Raw genomic sequence first — 18,397 nt, 5'->3', positions numbered from 1 at the left:
GGAGCCATAGGTATTCAATTAGATCTAAATTAAATAGTAACTCCCTGTTAGCATCATCTCACCTGGCACAGGTAGATGAGAGACTGGCCTCCCAAGTTCTCCACCACCCCACCCCACCTCACCCCTGGGCCACTGCTGGGACTCATGTGAGGGCCCAGGGTGTAGCTCTGGCTTTCTATGGGGAAGGGGCAGGTGAGCACTGTCACCAGGGTGTGGTGATGTCTTTGGGGGACAACTTTCCTTCCTTCCTCTGAGAAGCCAGGCCTGGTCCTGGAGGCCAGGTACCAACAAGCAAAAGCTCTGAGAGAGGAACTTGGGCGGCTCCGCCCTCAGTCTCTCCACCTTGTCCCAGCCTCCACCTTGTTGTCACTCTGTAGTTATCTCAAGCAGGAGCTGGGAGATGGGGGGTGGGGGGGGGTGCTGGAGTGCTGGGTCTTTTGGAGAGGGGGAAATGAATGGCAGACATTAGCATGTAAGGCCTTACTTAGGAAGTGAGAGTGGTGGACAGAGCCTGTGTCCTGCAGTATAGGCCAGGTGCTAGCGTGCTAGGACCCTCTCCCCACTGAACGGGGGAAGACACAGCAGATTTTGTCTTGGGGTCTCTAGGAAAAATACAGAAGGTGAGAGCCAGCTGGGCGCCAGTGGCTCACGCCTGTAATCCTAGCTACTCAGGAGGCTGAGAGCTGAGGATCGCAGTTCAAAGCCAGCCCAGGCAGGAAAGTCTGTGAGACTCATCTCCAATGAACCACCAGAAAACTGGAAGTGGCGCTGTGGCTTAAGTGGTAGAGCGCTCGCCTTGAGCTGAAGAGCTGAGGGACAGTGCCAGACTCAGCGTTTAAGCCCTATGATGGACATAAACAAAAAAGCAAAAATAAAAACAGAAGGTGAGAATCTCACTTAGGGCTGGGGTGTCCCACCCAAGGAGCAGCTGTGGATCCAAGCGTTGCTTGTGGCTTCTCTGAAGAGGGCAGTGTCACCAGGTTGTTTGAGGATTAAGAGAGAAAATCCACAGAGGCCGATCACATGGGCGCTGGTACATAGTGAGCTTTCAGGATGGCCCTTATTAACTTCCCACTTATTCCATGTGCTCTTTAATAAAAGCCACCGTGGCCAGGAGAGAGAGAGAGAGAGAGAGAGAGAGAGAGAGAGAGAGAGAGAGAGAGAGAGACAGAGACAGAGACAGAGACAGAGACAGAGAGACAGAGAGACAGAGAGACAGAGAGAGACAGAGACAGAGACAGAGGAGAGAAAGAGAGAGAGAGAGAGAGAGAGAGAGAGAGAGAGAGAGAGTGTACTGAGCCAGGGCCATTGTTCCTTAGCTTTTTCACTCAAAGTTGGCACTCTACGACTTGAGACACAGCTCCATACCCAGCTTTTTGCTGTCTACCTGGGGATAAGGGTCTCATGGACCTTCTTGACTGGGCTGGCTTTGAACCATGATCCTCAGATCTCAGATTCCTCACTAGCTAGGATTACAGGCGTGAGCTACCAGTGCCCAGTCAGGAGACTGTTCTTTTTTTATGTTTCCAGCCATGGGCCTGAACTCTGGGGCCTGGGCGCTGTCCCTCAGCTCTTCAGCTCAAGGCCAGTGTTCTACCACTTGAGCCACAGCGCCACTTATGGCTTTTTCTGCTTATGTGGTGCTGAGGAATCGAAGCCAGGGCCTTATGCATGTGAGGCAAGCGCTCTACCCCTGAGCCCCCTTCCCAGCCCAAAGAGACTGTTCTTAACATTGACCCATACAAAACAGAGATGGCCATCTTCATCATCGTGCAAAACTCCAAAGAAGAAATAGAAGAAAACGATTTTTTTACAAAAATAACAAGGACATTTGACACAAAACGAGGAAAGAGGGACTCACTGAAGAGACTCTTACCCATAAATGTCCAAAACACCAATAAAAGTGTGCTGCTTGCCTGAAAACTGCAAGGCTTCGTTAATTTTCTCCACAATGAAGTCAAACAGGTGCGCGTAGATCTTTTTGGCCAGCGCGTCCCGGGCGTTGCTGGCCTGGGCTCTGGTCATGGGTTTCACCACGGTCTCAGAGCTGGTGACGAGCTTGCGGTTGCAGAGCCACTGAGACACTCTGCCACGCGCCAGGCCCAGGAGCTCGCAGAATACCTTCAAGTGATCGTCATCCTCCTTCAAAAGCAAACACAAGCCCTGTCAGAGCCACCAGCTGTCCACAGGGCGAGAAGAGGAGCCCCTGCTCTGGCCCGAGAGACCAGGGACAGCTGGAATGCTAGGGCAGCTGCCAGGCCCCACTGGAATAGAACTCATTAGAATAGCAGGTAAGGCCGGGCGCTGGAGGCTCACACCTATAATCCTAGCTACTCTGAAGGCTGAGATCTGTGGATGGAAGTTCCAAACCAGGTGGGGCATCCAAATCCAAGAGTTTTATCGCTAATCAACCTGCAAAAAGCCGGAAGTAGAGGTACAGTGCCAGCAGTTGAGTTAAAACAACAACAAAAAAAAAAAATCAAGAGAGAGCATGAGGCACAAAGACAAAACAAAGTAGCAGGAGCCGGGCGCTGGTGGCTCACACCTGTAATCCTAGCTACTCAGGAGGCTGAGATCTGAGGATCTCGGTTCAAAGCCAGCCCGGGCAGGAGAGACCGTGAGACTCCTATCTCCAATAAACCACCAGAAAACCAGAAGTGGTGCTGTGGCTCAAGTGGTAGAGCGCTCGCCTTGAGCTGAAGAGCTGAAGGACAGCGCCCAGGCCCAGAGTTCAGGCCCCACAACCGACAAACAACAACAACAACAACAACAAAAAACAAAGTAGCAGGGAAGGTGGTGGACACCATCACCCCTACACACATGCAGGCTGCCACAGCTTCCAGCCCCGCCCTGCCCCTGTGCAGCAACTCTACAACAGGCCACCTGTCAGCACGCACTCTCCCTGCCCCACCCGTGTGGTGCGGCTCAAAAGTGTCACTGCCAGTCGGTGCGTGGGGGGGGGGGGGGGCGGTTTCCCCTAGCTTCTCAGTGACATAAAGGCTGTGGTGGGGATTCCTGAGCCCGGGCATGAGAGCAGCCCCATCACCTACAGACCAGGAGAGGGACAAGGGTTCCCAATGGTCTTCAGCCATGGCAGATTGGGGGCCCTTGTCACTGGGGACGGATAGGGGGTACTGAGCCATGATCTTTCCCCTCAAGCCCAGAATTCCCCAGGTGGGCCCCATCCTAGACAAGAGGCAGTTTGGGGGAGGGGCAATGTAGGCAGTGCCACGCCCTCTTTAGAGTGACCAACCTCCTTACCGTGGACCCATGGGATGGCCACGGCCATGGGCCATTGGTCTACATCCTTCTAAGAAGGAGCCAAAACGTCTAAGACAAAAAAGCCAGTCCTGGATGACAGTGGCAACAGTATCTGCCTCCAGGTGGGACTGACCTAGGGCTTCACAAATGCTAGGTAAGTGCTCTACCCCCTGGAGTCATGTTGCCATCCGGGAAGAAAAACAAGACAATTGTGTTTTTAAGATGGTTTAGCCTGGCTCTGGTGACTCACACCTGTAATCCTAGCTACTCAGGAGGCTGAGTGCTGCAGGATCTTGATTTGAAGCCAGCCTGGGCAGAAAAGTCCCCATGAAACTCTTCTCTCCAGTTAAGCACTCAAAAACCAGAAGTGCAACTGTGGCTCAAAGTGGTAGAGCGCTAGCCTTGAGCAAAAGAGCTGAGGGACAGCGCCCGGCCCTGAGTTCAAGCCCCACAACTGAAAAAAAAAAAAATGGTTAGCCAAGTAAGGTTGCTCATGTCTGTGATCCCAGCTACTGAGGACGCAGAGAGCAGGAGGATTATGGTTCAAAGACAGCCAAGGCAAAAACCTGAAACATGTTAATACAAAGGTTTAGAGGGGAGGGGAGGGCAGGGGCGGGGCTCAGTGGTACAGCACTAGCCTCGCATGCAGGAGACCCTGGGTGCCAGCTCCAGCACTGTGTGTGTGGGTGTTGGTAAATGATGTATTTCATATAGCTTTTTGGGGGTGGGGTGGGGTGTCAGTATTGGGATTTGACAAGCTCAAGATCTTGTACTTGCAGGGCAAGTGATCACAAATACATTTTTTTCTTCTTTATGTGAACACTAGTGGCTCTCGGGGAACTCAGGCCACCCACAAAACATCACGACTAAGTATTTACGCAGTATTCGTGCAGTATTCAGTGAACCTTGTGTCCAAGTGAAAAGGAAGTCTATTCTAGAACTCAGAACACCTTCCCTCAGCAGGGAAGCCAGCGCCCGTGATGTTGGAGGAGTGGTCCCTTTTGCTCCAATCTATCCAGTGACCTTAAGACCCTGCCCACTTGCCACTCTCATCTACCCATGCCAGCCCCCCGTCCCACTCTCTCCCACCCCTCTCTGGGATACAATGACGTCTCTGTCCTTCCTCTCCTGTTCCAGGGGCTTCACCTTTGCCAGTCTCTCTGCTTTGAATATTCTTCCTGCTGACATGGGTAGGACTTGCTTTGTCTCCTTCAGGCCTCTGCTGCTTCTTGCTTACAAGAAAGCCTTTCCCAGAGTGCCCTGTGCAAAAGGCACCGCACTCTGCACCCCCAAATCTGTTTTGCTTTCCTTCCTAACAGCATCACCAGCACCTGCTACCCCTCTCCCCCCTGACATTTATGTATTGTGTCTCCCTTTCCTCCTGCCATGAATGTTTTCCTAATTCAGCTCCATGCTGCTTTCCCAGGATCTACATTTGGCCAGTAGGGACCCCTTTAATTTTATTTATTTACTTTTTTTTTTGTCAGTCATGGGGCTTGAACTCTGGGCCTGGGCACTGTCCCTCAGCTCTTCACCTCAAGGGTAGTACTCTACCACTTGAGCCACTGTGTCACTTCCGGTTTTCTGAGTGGTTTATTGGAGGTAAGAGTCTCACACGGCCTTTCCAGCCCAGGCTGGCTTTGAACCACGATCCTCAGGTCTTAGCCTCCTGAGTAGCCAGGATTACAGGTGTGAGCCACTGGCACCTGGCTTAAATTTTTTTTAAAATAGAGAATGCTCTGTTACCCCCATCCTCCACTGTTACAAGCAGAGGAAGCTGTACTCTTTGAAGACAATCTTTGGAAAACCCTTCTTCCTGGTTCCTGCTAAACCAGTCTGCCCAGCAGATCCAACCACCAGTGCCCAGTGCTCAAATGCGAAGGCAGGTCAGCCACAGTGGGCGTGGCCTGGGGCCCCAGGAAGGCAGAGCAAGCTGGACTCACATTGATGGAAGACCGCTCGCTGCCCACCCCAGTGATCTGCACGTTGCCCAGATGCAGGATGGCGGCCAGGATGGTGAAAACATCCATCTGAAAATCCTCCTTGAAACCTGGAAACAGACATTTTCCCCAACTCAGGAACACTGGGCCTCTTCTTTTCCAAGTAAGAGAAGCACATGGGTTCCTCCCAAGACACTCCTGCAAGATACTCAGTGCCAACAGCTGGGACAGGGGACCTGAAGGGGAGCCGGGGACAATCTGACTTACCGCTCTTTGCTATTTGTCCTGTCTGTGAGGAGATCATCACACCCACTCACCACAGTGCACCTGTTGTAGCTTTTGTTTGTTCTGGGTGGTTGAGTGAGTGCGTGATGGGTTGTCTGACTGATGCCGTTCCTCAGATTTGAACTCAGGGCTTCACATTTGTTAGGCTGGCTCCCTACCTCTGCCTGTGTTGTGGCTGGGACCACCACAGCCCCCTCCTCTAGCCCCTTTGTTGAGGGTCCTGGGGTTTAAACTCAGGGCCTTTCCCTTACTAGGCAGGCCCTCTACCACTTGAGCCTGGCTCCCAGCCCTTCTTTGGTTTAGTTATTTTTTTCATAGAGGATCTCATGCTTTTGCCTAAGTTGGCCTTAGCCCATGATCCTCCTACAGCTGAGTCCCAGGTAGCTAGGATAAGATGTGTATGCTTGGCCCTGGGCTTGTTGTCTTTTGAGATACAGTCTGGATGACTTTTGCTCAGGTTGGCCGCTAACGCTACCTCCTGAGCAGCTAGGATTACAGCTAAAGGACTGAGAACAAGTGGAGGCCCCAAGTTCAATCTCCAAGACCACCTCTCCTCCCCACACACCTGACACTCAAATCAGAATTTCATGGGCGTCTTCGAGACACATACATGCTCCTGGCCACCACTTTCTTTTCCTCCCCTCTTCTTCCCTTCCCTATTACCCTTCCCCTCCCTTACCTTTCCCTCTCCTATCTCTCTTTCTCATTCTCTGTCTGTCTGTCTGTCTGTTTGTCTCTAAGTGGTCACCCCTTTGGCTAGGACATTTTATTACTCACCCAAGAGTGCAAATGTCTTCTGAGTCTCTACCATGTCCGCTCTGTCATTCACACCCTCGATGACTGTATTGCCTCCCATGCTCGTGTAGTGAAACTCCTCTGCACTCCCTGAAACAAAATTATTAGTCCTGCCCATGGCACATAAATTTGGACACACATGGCAATTAGAAAGAAGGGAAGGCAGAAGGGCTGGGGGGTGTGGCTCGAGTGGTAGAACGCTTGCCTAGCAAATGCAAGGCCCTGAGTTCAATCCTCAATAATGCTGGGAATGGGAGGGGGCAGGGGTGGGGGAGGAAGCCTGGGGCTGCAAGTCTGTGCTGCCCAGATTCATGGTCTCACCCCAGGGATTCTTGCATAAGGTAACCATTCCACCCCTGAAGCTGAAGGATTCTCTTTCTTTGGTCAGAGACACACCATTTAAAAAAAATGTTATAGCTGGGTACTGGTGGCTCATGCCTGTAATCCTAGCTACTCAAGAGGCTGAGATTTGAGGATCTTGGTTTAAAGCCAGCTTGGGCAGGAAAGTCCATGAGACCCTTATCTCCAATTAGCTACCAGAAAACCAGAAGTGGAGCTGTGGCTCAAAGTGGTAGAGCACTAGCCTTGTGCAAAGGAGCTTCCTATGACAAAAATAAATAAATGAATAAAAAATGTTGTGCTATAATCATAAGCAGAAATTCATGAAGATTTTAAAGCTCTTTAGAAAAGAGACCCTGCCACATACCATACATCCATCACGTACTTAGTTTAAGATGTTTAAACTCCGACTGCTGTGCAGATGCACACAGCTGGTAGAAAATGTGATAATTCCGTTCATTTTCTGACTGAAAAATAAAGAAAAGACCCTCAATTATTTCCAGCCCAGTGGAAAAGGCCAGGCTTCCACTAGGGGGCGAATCTGGATGAATATCATTTGTAATCCTAGATACTCAGGTGAGTGAGATCTGAGGATCAAGGTTCAAAGCCAGCCAGGGCCATCCCCAAACTGGATGCAAACTTGAGCTATGGCTCAAGTGGTAGAGTGTTAACCTTGAGCAAAAAAGCTTAGGGACAGCATCCAGGCCCTGAGTTCAAACCCCAGGATAAGCACAAAGGAAAAAAAGAAAGGAATAAAGAAAAAAAAAGAGAGACAGAAAAGAAAAAGATTGCAAAAAAATTAGAGCAGCTAAGAATAGCTCCAGGCTAGCAGAACTCTACCACGTGAGTCACAGCTCCATTTCCAGCTTTTTTGGTGATTAATTGGAGATAAGAACCTTACGGACTTTCCTTCCTGGGCTGGCTTTGAACTGTAGTCCTCAGATCTCAGCCTCCTGAGTAGCTAGGATTATAGTTGTGAGCCACTAGCTCCCAGCTTAAATTTTTATTAGCATAAATTAATTGTACAAAGGGGTTTCACTAAGATAGGTACATGTGTTTACTTTGTTCAAATTCACTCCCTTTAGTTTACTCTTTTACTTCTCTCTTCTACCTCCATCTTTTGAAGGGTTTATAGTGGGTTTCATTATGCTGTTTCTATATATGTATATATTGTATGTCTAGCAGGCCCATTTCCTGCTGTCACCCTATCCTTTTCCTCTATCCCTAACGATTGGTTTCCTCCCAATGTTACTTTTTACAATCATGCATTATTATTATTAATAGTAGTAATAGTACTTATTAAGTCTAGACAGTTTTTCAGCTTTGGGTTTATAGCAAGATGGACTAAACTTTTTTTTGAGCATTAAAAAGTTGAGGGCCTGAAGATATAGTTCCAGTGATAGAGCTTTCCTTAACTCTAGGTCCTGAGTTCAATCTCCAAGACCACAAAAAGAAAAGTTGAAATGTTCTGCCCCTGTCTCATAATCCAAGGAAACTGCCCAAAAGGTTTTGTTTTGTTTTCTACAGCAAGCCAGGATCTCTGGCCCTGAACTTTATATCTTGCATATACCAGCCAAGTGCTCTACCCTGGAGCTATGCTCCCAGTCCTCAATTTTTGTTGTTTAATAAACAGAAATGAAAGAGAAAGAGAGAGAGAAATGACAGAGGGAAAGAAAGGAAGGGAGGGAGGGAGAGGGAGAGAGAGAGAGAGAGAGAGCGAGAGAGAGAGAGAGAGAGAGAGAGAGAGAGAGAGAGAGAGAGAGAGAGAGAAGGAAAGACAGATCTAAACTGCAAATGAGAGACAGGAAAACTCCATTCTTAACAATGGAGGTAGCCTAGAGAGCATCTCGGTGTGAATGAGGAGCTTGGGAGGAGGCTTTGGCTAACTCTCGGCTCTTACTTGGAAGACAACTCTGGATTTCTCCAGCAGGTAGGTTCTCATGTTGGCCCCTATGATCTGATTGCTCTTGTCGAAGCTGACTTCTGTGTACTTCCCAAACCGACTGCTGTTGTCATTGCGCGTGGTCTTAGCATTCCCCACAGCCTAGGAAACACAGGGCTTTCCTGAAATAACAAGCTTTGAAGATCTTTATGCCCAGGTGCCAGTGGCTCACACCTATAATCCTAACTACTCAGGAGGCGAGCTGAGGATTGTGAGTCAAAGCCAGCTGGGGCAGAAAAGTCTGTGAGACTTTTCTCTCCAATTAACCACCAAAAAGCAAGATGTGAAGCTGTGGCTCAAGTGGTAGGTTGTGGGGTTCAGAGAGTGTAGGACTTAGCCTGCCTGTCTGAGACTCTGCTCTCCATCCAGAACTCACCACCACCTCCAGCACACTGCCCACTCCTTCTGCGGCCCTACCCACCTCGGTTATGGGATTGGATGCTAGGACCTTGTCCTCCACGTGAGCCTTGCTGCTCGATTTGCTGACGGTGGCGAAGTACCTCATGGCATAGCGGGCTGACACCGTCTTCCCTGCACCCGACTCTCCACTCACAATAATGGACTGGTTACGATGGTTTCTAAAGCAAGACAGGTAAGCAAACAGGCCAGGCTGGGCAAGAATAAGTTAATGAGACCACCTCCCCCATCTGAAAAGTAAATTCAAGTGTGGTGTTGCATGCTTATCTTTGCAGCTAATTAGGAGACAGAGGGGGAAGGACCAAGATCTGAGGCCAGCCTGGGGCAAAATGCACAAGACTCTATCCAGAAAAAAAAAAAGAACTAAATGGAAAAAGGCTTATATGGCATCATGCCTGTCCAGCAAGGCCCTGAGTTGAGAATGCAGACAAAAATAGAAGGGAAAACCAGATTCTTTTTTTTCTTTGTTTTTTTGTTTTTGTTTGTTGGGTCCAGTCGTGGGGCCTGAACTCTGGGCCTGGGCGCTGTCCCTCAGCTCTTCAGCTCAAGGCTAGCACTCTACCACTTGAGCCGCAGCACCACTTCTGGCTTTTTTCTTTTTGCTTATGTGGTGCTGAGGAATCGAACCCAGGGCCTCAGGCATGCAAGGCAAGTGCTCTACCACTGAGCCACCTTCCCAGCCTCAGATTCTTTAGTCTACACAATTCAGTGACTTTCTAATCTCGTCTTTTTTTTTTTTTCCTTCTTTAATGTGATCATGCAGAATGAACTCTCCTGTCCCCTGGCATGTTGAGGGTGCCCTAGACAAATCCCAGGCTCAATGACCCCCCAGAAGCTCTCAACATTGTAGTGATGAGCCAGCACTGGCTTGGTCCTGAAGAATAGGGTCTCACTCTGGGGATGGGGGAGCTGATGTCACTGGATCTTTGATGACCTGGACAATGTCCAGCCTAGTCCATCTCTGCAGGAAAGAAGCACCATGTTCACGACACTGCACTGTCCTTAGGGTGACACTGTCCTAGCAGGACCAGGTCCTGTGCCTCAGTTTCTCATCTATGAAGTAGAGGCAATGGTAGTAGCACAATGGGCCCAGTGGAGACCACTGACTGGGAAAGCTCTTTTGCAAAGTGCAAAAGGGATGAATAAAGTTAACATGGTGGATTTTGCGGGAGGAGAATTAGTTTGCCATACTGGGGATTGAACTTGGGGTCTCCCCTTTGTCAGGTAAATGTTCACTCATATCCCCAGTCCTTTTGCCTTTAGTTTGCTTTGCAGACAGGGCCTCATCCAATAGGATCCCCCTATTCTCTGCCTCACAAGTAGCAGGGACTATAAGCATGAACCATTGTGCCTGGTCCTTCACAGTTACTTTTAATGAGTCTAACTTAGATATATGCCTTTATTGGGGGAGGGGAGGGTCAAACTAATGCAAGGGTGTTGGGAGGGCTGGAACAGAAGTCAGTCTAGCAGGACGCTACCTGGCCATCTGCTTGTAGGCCTCTTCTGCCACTGCGAATATGTGCGGATCCATATCGCCCATGTTCTGCCCGCTGTAGGCGTGGATGATGGCGTCTCCGTAGATGGGCAGCTGCTTGTAGGGGTTCATGGCCACCAAAATGATTCCTGTAGAAAGAGGGGAGAGCAGACACAAGATCCTTAACAGTCATACACTGCTGTGGCCAGCAGCTGTCCCCCAAAAGTTCACCGGCTACAGATTCAATCCCCAAGATCATATGTTAATGGCAATGGAGGCGGGGACTTGGTGAGGTCCTGGGGGTGAGGCCCGCTACAATGGCATTAGTGGCTTTGTGAGAAGAAAAGAGGTCTGAGCTACCAGCTCGCTCTGTGTCACCTGATGTAGCAGGAAGCACTTGAGAGATACCAGCATCAAGCTTTTGGACTTCCCAGACTCTGGATGGATAAGCCAAGAAAACTCGTATGTTCAACAAACTATCCAGTCTCAGGTATTTCGTTACAGTAACAAAAATCAGAGCAAAATGCCCATTTCTCTCTAGATTCTTTGGAAAAAAAAAAAAAACCTCCCAGCTCTCTCACTTACTAAACCTGCTTGACCTTAGTCAAGTTGCTTAGCTTTTTTTGTGTGTGTGTGTGCCAGTCTTGGGCCTTGAACTCAGGTTCTAGGTATTGTCCCTGAGCTTCTTTTGCTCAAGGCTAGTGCTCTAATACTTGAGCTACAGCTCCACTTCTGGCTTTTTTTTTTTTTTTGGAGATAAGAGTCTCATGGACTTTCCTGCCCGGGTTGGCTGTGAACTATGATCCTCAGATCTCAGCCTCCTGAGTTGCTAGGATGACAGGTGTGAGCCACCGGCGACCATCAAGTCACTTAACTTTTGGATCTCAGTTCCTTGCATACCACTCGATGGCTGGGGAGCCGATGAGATTTACAATTCCCCATGTAGGTGCAATCAGCCCATCAATCTCTCAGTAAGCACAAAATGCAGAATCTAGTGTGACCCTCATGACCTCTGTTTCCCTCGGTCCTCCATTCTTGGTTCTCATGGGAAGTTCTCCATGGAGACACGTGTCTTGGTAGAAAGTCTCCGAGCTCAGCATAGACACCAGGGAAGGTGTGATCAGGATACCAAGTCCAGCAGGCACAGGCCTAGGCACTCTTCTCCATGTCCCCGCGCGCGCATGCGCTCTCTCTCCTTACCGCTGTAGGTATAGATGAGCTTGGACTCTGCAAAGCGGATGCGAAGGTTGTGGAGCACGGCGGGCTCGTGGAGGTAGCTGAGGGCTGTGAGGTCATTCTCACCCACAAGGATGTCGGGGTTCCGAAGTGGAGGCAGCGAGCCTGGGTCCACGGGATAATCCAGCTCCTGCGGACAAAGTTTTTTTTGGGGTGGGGGTCGGGGGGTTGTGCTGAATCTCCATCCTTCCTCCCCCTCACCTCCCACTGAGTCGTCACTAATACAGAAAAGCAAAGCTGAGAGCAAAGAGAGAGAGAGAGAGAGAGAAAGAGAGAAAGAGAGAGAGAGAGAGAGAGAGAGAGAGAGAGAGAGAGAGAGAGAGAGAGAGAGAGAGAGAGAGAAAGAGAGAATCATCATCTCCACAGGTCACTCTTAGAGGAAAGAAAAGTGGGGGCCTGGGGACCAGCATACAAAAAAGAGCCAGGCGCCAGTGGCTCATGCCTGTAATCCTAGCTACTCAGGAGACTGTAATCTGAGGACCGCAGTTCAAAGCCAGCCCAGGCAGGAAAGTCTGTGAGACTCTTATCTCCAACAAATTACTCAGAAAAAGCTAGAAGTAGTGGCTCAAACGCTAGCCTTGAGCACAGAGAGGCTCAGGGACAGAGCCCAGGCCCTGAGTTCAAGCCACTAGACCGGCAAAAAAAACAAAATAAATAAATAACAATGTAGAGGACACATCCTAAGGTCCCTTCCAGCTCCAAGGCTGCTGAATCTCTGCTCAGCTGACATGGTGGCAAGACATATCTGAGGGCGCCCGCGTGGCTGGCGGCCACTCTGTCAGGCCCTTGGCCTGGCGATTGCCGCCTATAATCTGTAGCAGGCCAAGGACCCACAGATCCCTCCAGGATCCCCATCCCTACCATCCTCAGCCCTGGGCTGGTCCTTTGTTACCAGATTTAACTTAGTTTTCCAGAGCAGTGGCTGCACAGAATGCAAATGAGGTGGGTGTCCCCAATGGTGCCCACAACAGATGAGCAGACCCTCCAAATGCTTGCAGGTTTTAAGATTGAGGGGAGCGGGGGGAGGGAGTATAGCCCGGAGAGGTTGAATGACTTAAGCAAGGCCGCCCAGCACACCTGTTCAACTTCCTGCTAGTTATCTAGTATGGCCTGGCTTCCTTGTGACCTGGTTCTCAACTAGCTGCCCATGGTCACTGCCACCATATAGACCCATGCCAAGTGCTCAGCATTGGCTAGACCAGTTAGATAAAGGGAGGTGGGGGGAGATGAGTTGGGGTCAGAGAGACAGGGCTTGCTCTCAAGGTTCTGGGGCTGAAGCCAGCCTGGCTGTGAAGTCCAGGAGGTTTCATGAGCTCCACACACCCCGGTCAGTGCCCTCTGAGGGCTCGGATGGTGGGGGAACTGCATGTTTACATCTGGTGAGGAATCTGGGGGCCATCTTGAAGCAAGAGAAGGAACTCAAAAGGAAGGTCTGCAGGTGAAGGTGTCTGGCAGCTTCCCATGCACGTCCACGGGGGGCCCCCCAATCCCTGACACTCCACTCCACCTGTATTTAGAGAATTAAATCTAGAAAGAAGCTTCTCACAATGAATGTTACGTGTGTGCGTGCGTGCATGCCAATTCTGGGGCTTGACCTCAGGACCTGGGCACTGTCCCTGGGCTTTTGGGCTCAAAGGCTAGCCCTCTACCATTTGAACCACAGCGCCACTTCCAACTTTGTGGTGATGAATTAATTTGGAGATGTGTCTCATGGACTTGCCTGCCTGGGGCTGGCTTTGAACTGGTATCCTCAGATTTCGGCCTCCTGAGTAGTTACGATAACAGGCGTGAGCCACTGGTACCTGGCTTGCACTGTTTTTAATCAATGAACCCCATTTCCAGTTCGGCCATGCTGTGAGGCACGTGGGGGAGAAGCAGAGGAGAGGAAGAGAGAAAGGAAGTCTGAGACCAGTGGCTAGGGGGGTTGGGGAGAGGTGGAGGCAGGGGGGGACACTGCCCTGCACAAAGCAGGCTTTGTTCTCCATGGTGCCTGGAAGGGTTGAGGTAAAGAACCACAAGCTGCCAGCCCTGATCCTGCCTCTCCCCCACGGGGAGAGAAGCCACAGGAAGCCCTGGGGTATACCCCAAGCAGCACAGAGCCACTGCGGCCCTGTCCCCAGGAAATGTGCCAGGCCAGGGAACGGCCAGGCGACAGTACCGGGGCTGCAGTCGGATCACAGCTGGCACTCCTCATGTCCCCTCTGCACCCTACTATTTTTTCCATGGTGGTAGTTCCACGGGCTTCTCACCGTGCCATCCTCCAGTAGGAGCCGCAGGACTTCGTCACCAGCTCGGTAGTCTCTGGCTATCTCGGCAGACTTCCAAACTTCTTCAGGATCCGGAATCCAAACCCTGTTGTACTGAGAGACGAGACAGACTTCATTCCCGCCTTTCAATGCTGGCTGCACACAGGAAGGTTTCCCCCATTAGGGTTGCTTCGGCCTGCTTTCCACCCACGAGGTCATTCTTTACTGTCTGTATATGCCATGGGCCAACAACTTTTTGCTCTGGGTATTTCTTTCTTTATTATTTATTTATTGTCGGTTGTGGGGCTTGAACTCTGGGCCTGGGCACTGTCCCTGAGCTCTTCAGCTCAAGGTGAGCGCTCTACCAGTTGAGCCACAGCACCACTTCAGGTTTTCTGGTGGTTGGAGATAAGAGTCTCATGGATTTTTCTGCCCGGGCTGGCTTTGAACCATGATCCTCAGATCTCAGCCTCATGAGTAGCTAGACTTACAGGTGTAAACCATGGGCACTTGGTGCTCTGGTTATTTTTTATTTAAGGCTCCCCCAAGTCAGCATGAACTGCAGTTCCATTTATGCTCATGTGGCTGGGATGAAAGTGTTATCTAGACAGTGAGAGAGACAGAGAGAGGGGGAGGGATGGAGGGAAGGAAGGAGAAAATAAAGGAGAGAGAAGATGAGGAAGAGGAAGAGAAGGAAAGCAAGGGGAAGAAGAGAGGGAGGGGGAGGGGAAGAACGATGAGAAAGGGGAGAGGGAGGGTGAACGGAAGAAAGACTTACCAGCCAATGACACATTCTTCAGTACAGATACCATAGTGGACAGAACCTCCCAAATATAAACACAATTCTGAGACACAGCCACACCCGCCACTCCCACACATATCCTGGTTGCTATAGGCTGCATGTTCCCTATCTCAGGTCTGCTATTAAAAATGTTTACTAGGGGGGCTGGGAAGGTGGCTCAGTGGTAGAGTGCTTGCCTTGCATGCATGAGGCCCTGGGTTCGATTCCTCAGCACCACATAAGCAAAAAGAAAAAAAGCCGGAAGTGGCGCTGTGGCTCAAGTGGTAGAGCGCTAGCCTTGAGCTGAAGAGCTGAGGGACAGCGCCCAGGCCCAGAGTTCAGGCCCCACAACGGGACCAAAAAAAAAAAAAAAAAAGTTTAAAAAAAAAAAATGTTTACTAGGTATCAGCAGCTCACGCCTGTAATCCTAGCTATTCAAGAGGCTGAGATATGAGGGCTGCATTTTGAAGCCAGCCCAGGCAGGAAAAGTCTGAGACTTATTTCCAGTTAAGCACCAACAAAGCCAGAAGGGGAGCTGTAGCTCAAGTGGTAGAGCACTAACCAGCCTTGAGCACAAAAGAGCGCCCAGGCCCTTAATTCAAGCCTCTGGACCTGCACAAAAAGAAAATAAAAAAAAGTTTACTGAGGCTGGGTGCTGGTAGCTCACGCCCATCATCCTAGCTAGTCAGAAGGCTGAGACCAAAGGACTATGGTTCAAAGCCAGCTCAGGCAGAAAAAAAAAAATCTGTAAGACTTCTATCACTGGTGAATTTGCAAAAAGCCAGGTTGGAAGTATGGAGCGAGGAAGTGGTGGCACAAACTCAGGAACCTGAGTTCAAATGCTGTACCAGCAAGGGGGAAAAAAGTTTATTAATAACCTCATGAAGCTCAAATACTTAAAATAGAAGGGGCCATTTATCAAGACGGGGCCAGGATAACATTTCAGAGCTGAAAAGCTCCTTGAAGATGACCCCTTCCAGATGCAGAGAGCCAACTTCAAACAAAATGGTGGCATTCTATCATGTCACAGGGGTAGAAATGGAGGGGTGCGGCTGGGCCCCAGGTGCTTGAGATCTTTCTGTGGAAAGCCCTGAGAGGTCATGTCAAGTCACCGGGCCAATCAGTGTCCTGTGTTTCACTGATGTCTCAAGGCCAGAGAGGGCCACACCGCAAATCTCAAAGGACCAGAATGCCACTTTGGCTCCATGCCTGTGACTTCAGGGTCGCGTTTGTTCGTCGAGGCTGGACCTCAGGGTCAACCTGAGCTCCACAAGCTGCCAGGCAGTTAGGGCGCTGCAGCAGGGCCCAAGCCTGGTAAGTCAATAACACAAGTTGACTCAGCTCCACGGATGGGCCGCTGATTCAGGCCTCCCTTCTCCATAGGCTGCAGACAGGGCGGGGGCGGGGGGGGGGGGGGGGGAAGCCGACGCCGCAGCATTGGGACAAATAATGGGAGCAGTTCTCGGCGCATCTCAGGGCGGAAGCTTCCTGTGAGGCAGAACCTTCCATGGTGGGGGATCAAGAACAGATGAGGCCATGCTGTCCCAGCCTCAGCCAGTCCTCCCAGAGTACTTGGGAGCCAGGCTGAAGGCTCAGGGTCACTGAAGCCTAGAACTTTCCAGAACTTCCCAGCCTCCAGCACAGCTGCCCATCTGTCTCAGGGGGACTTTGGGCATGGGGCCAGGAAATGGCTATGGAGGGTGTTTCCCTTTCTGGACAGGAAAGGAATCTATAGGGGTCTACCAGTCCAAATTGGGGAAGGAAGGGGTGCATTGTATCTGTCCTCTCTTCTTCACTTGTCTCCTAAGATCCTTCATGACAGGCTGCTTCTAGAAAGTTCCATCCACACCCTTTCACACACACACACATTTGCAACTCTGAGACCCTGGATCTCACAATGGAAGTCTGGGCCACACCTCCAGGGTGGTCTCCCACATTCCAATCCCCATCTCTAGTGGTCACCTGAGCCTGCTCTTGGCCCTCATGTTAGAAACCTGGGCCCACACTGGGTGCCAGTAGCTCACGCCTGTCAAGCTAGCTCTCAGGAGGATGAGATGTGAGGATCACGGTTCAAAGCCAGCCTGGGCAGGAAAAGTCCGTGAGACTCTTATCTCCAATGAACCACCAGAAAACTGGAAGTGGCACTGTGGATCAAGTGGTAGAGCGCTCGCCTTGAGCTGAAAAGCTGAGGGACAGCGCCCAGGCCCAGAATTCAAGCCCCATGACCGACAAAAAAATCTGGGAGGAGTGCTGGCTCAAGTGGTAGAGTACCATTCTCTTGAGCAAAAAAGGTAAGGGACAGTGGTCAGGCCCTGAGTTCAAAGCTCCGGTACTGGCATACACACAAACAATAACTCATCAATGTTCACTGATTTCATGTCCATAGCTCACTCTGAGCAGGACAATTCACTCACACACACCCTCTTCAGTCCCTGCTGCTGCGCCCTGTTGTCCAGAAGCTCCTTGCCCAGTAGGGAACAGAGTTAACAGGGGGCCAGGACGGAAGGTCAGGCCCTGCTTAAAATGGATGGGAAAGGTGGGAAGCAGTAGTGAGCCAAGCATTCAAGGTACCAAGCAACCCAGTTTGGGAAACAACAGGAAGTCTGGCAGAGCGTGACTTAGCCATGAGTGGCGTGGCAGGGACTGGGGCAGGACACAGTGAAGTGGGTCCTCACGGCTGGGCACGGTGACTGGAAGGTGACCAGATCCTCCAGAGGGCTTCAAGTAGGCAATGGCCAGACCGGTTTTCTTTCTTTCTTTCTTTTTTCTCGGCAAGATTTCAAACTATACAATGGCTGCTCAGAGCACCGAGGCTCACTGCCAAGGGGCTTTTGCAAAGACCTGGGTAATTTTAAACCTTCCCTGCAGCAGCAAATGGGCTCTGGCCATGGATCCTGAGTCCCCTCTTTCCTCTTGGAACCTCTCTTATGAGGCTCCCCAGGCCAGCACCCCTGTGTGTTTCTTGAACCCTGACCACACATAGGCTGGAGTCCTTTTCTTCTAGCTCTGTTCATCTTCCACAACCACCTGGAGAAGAGTTTCTCCTGGACTGGGAAGGTGGCTTAGTGGTAGAGTGCTTGCCTGGCATGCATCAAGCCCTAGGTTTGATTTCTCAGTACTACATCCACAGAAAACACAGGAAGTGGCGTTGTGGCTAGCCTTGAGCAAAAGGAGCTCAGGGACAGTGCCCAGGCCCTGAGTTCAAGCCCCAGGACTAGCAGGGGAAAAAAAAAAAGAAAAGGAAAAAGAGCATCTCCTAGCAATGCCCCCTGGGGGCTCCCTATCTTAAGGCCTCCCCAATATGTCAACACCCCAGCTAGACTTCCCTTGGGATGATTTCCTCCTTCTGAAGTCCCTAAGGCTGACCCCGGCACACCCAGGTCTCTGCCACTAATATGATCTCATCTCTCCTTTCCAGCTGCCTCCACCCTCCACATCCTGGCCCTTGGGAGGGCCTGGCAATTCACCAGTCACCTGACGGCTCTCTCCTCCGGTCACAAGGACACGGCTGTACCTGACTTCCTTAAACACCTCCCTCAATCATGATCCTGCTGTTCCCTCTCAAAGCCTCCCCAAAAGCCCATAGCCAACCTTCGGCAACCACTCTCCTGCTCTTCTCAGCTGGGGCCCACCAGGGGCCTCCTGTAAGCCTCAGGATCGCAATCCTGGCACTTTTCTCAC

At 50.7% G+C, this 18,397-nt stretch overlaps 1 protein-coding gene and 1 long non-coding RNA gene across 2 annotated transcripts; one reads left to right on the top strand and one right to left on the bottom strand.

Annotated features, from left to right (window-relative positions):
• Positions 1-1,706: 1,706 nt before the first annotated feature.
• Positions 1,707-14,801, bottom strand: LOC138803683 (unconventional myosin-Vc-like). Its single transcript, XM_069987743.1, has 10 exons — positions 14,714-14,801; positions 13,939-14,049; positions 11,654-11,819; positions 10,458-10,602; positions 8,984-9,140; positions 8,521-8,664; positions 7,006-7,087; positions 6,264-6,371; positions 5,205-5,311; positions 1,707-2,142 (listed from the first exon to the last, which is right to left on the bottom strand). The coding sequence occupies exons 1-10, from the start codon at positions 14,726-14,728 to the stop codon at positions 1,873-1,875; spliced, it is 1,305 nt and encodes a 434-aa protein (XP_069843844.1). The 5' UTR covers positions 14,729-14,801; the 3' UTR covers positions 1,707-1,872.
• LOC138803685 (uncharacterized) lies at positions 5,221-18,324 on the top strand. The gene is made up of 3 exons (XR_011365002.1): positions 5,221-5,364; positions 8,932-9,154; positions 18,135-18,324. It is a non-coding gene; the product is annotated as an uncharacterized lncRNA (long non-coding RNA).
• Positions 18,325-18,397: the final 73 nt, after the last annotated feature.

The sequence above is a fragment of the Dipodomys merriami genome, unplaced genomic scaffold (genome assembly GCF_024711535.1).
Source record: "Dipodomys merriami isolate MVZ:Mamm:240054 unplaced genomic scaffold, mDipMer1.0.p SCAF_3452, whole genome shotgun sequence".
In the NCBI taxonomy this organism is placed as follows: Eukaryota; Metazoa; Chordata; class Mammalia; order Rodentia; family Heteromyidae; genus Dipodomys; species Dipodomys merriami.
The sequence above is the reverse complement of the archived record's forward strand: the minus strand, read 5'-3'. Positions and strand labels throughout refer to the sequence as shown.

Excerpts from the sequence above, each read along its gene's own strand:
- LOC138803683 (XM_069987743.1), bottom strand. Across the intron at positions 11,820-13,938 it reads TCCTACTGGAGGATGGCACG|GAGCTGGATTATCCCGTGGA; the intron begins GTGAGAAGCCCG and ends CTTTGTCCGCAG. Across the intron at positions 6,372-7,005 it reads GTTTAAACATCTTAAACTAA|GGAGTGCAGAGGAGTTTCAC; the intron begins GTACGTGATGGA and ends ATTTTGTTTCAG.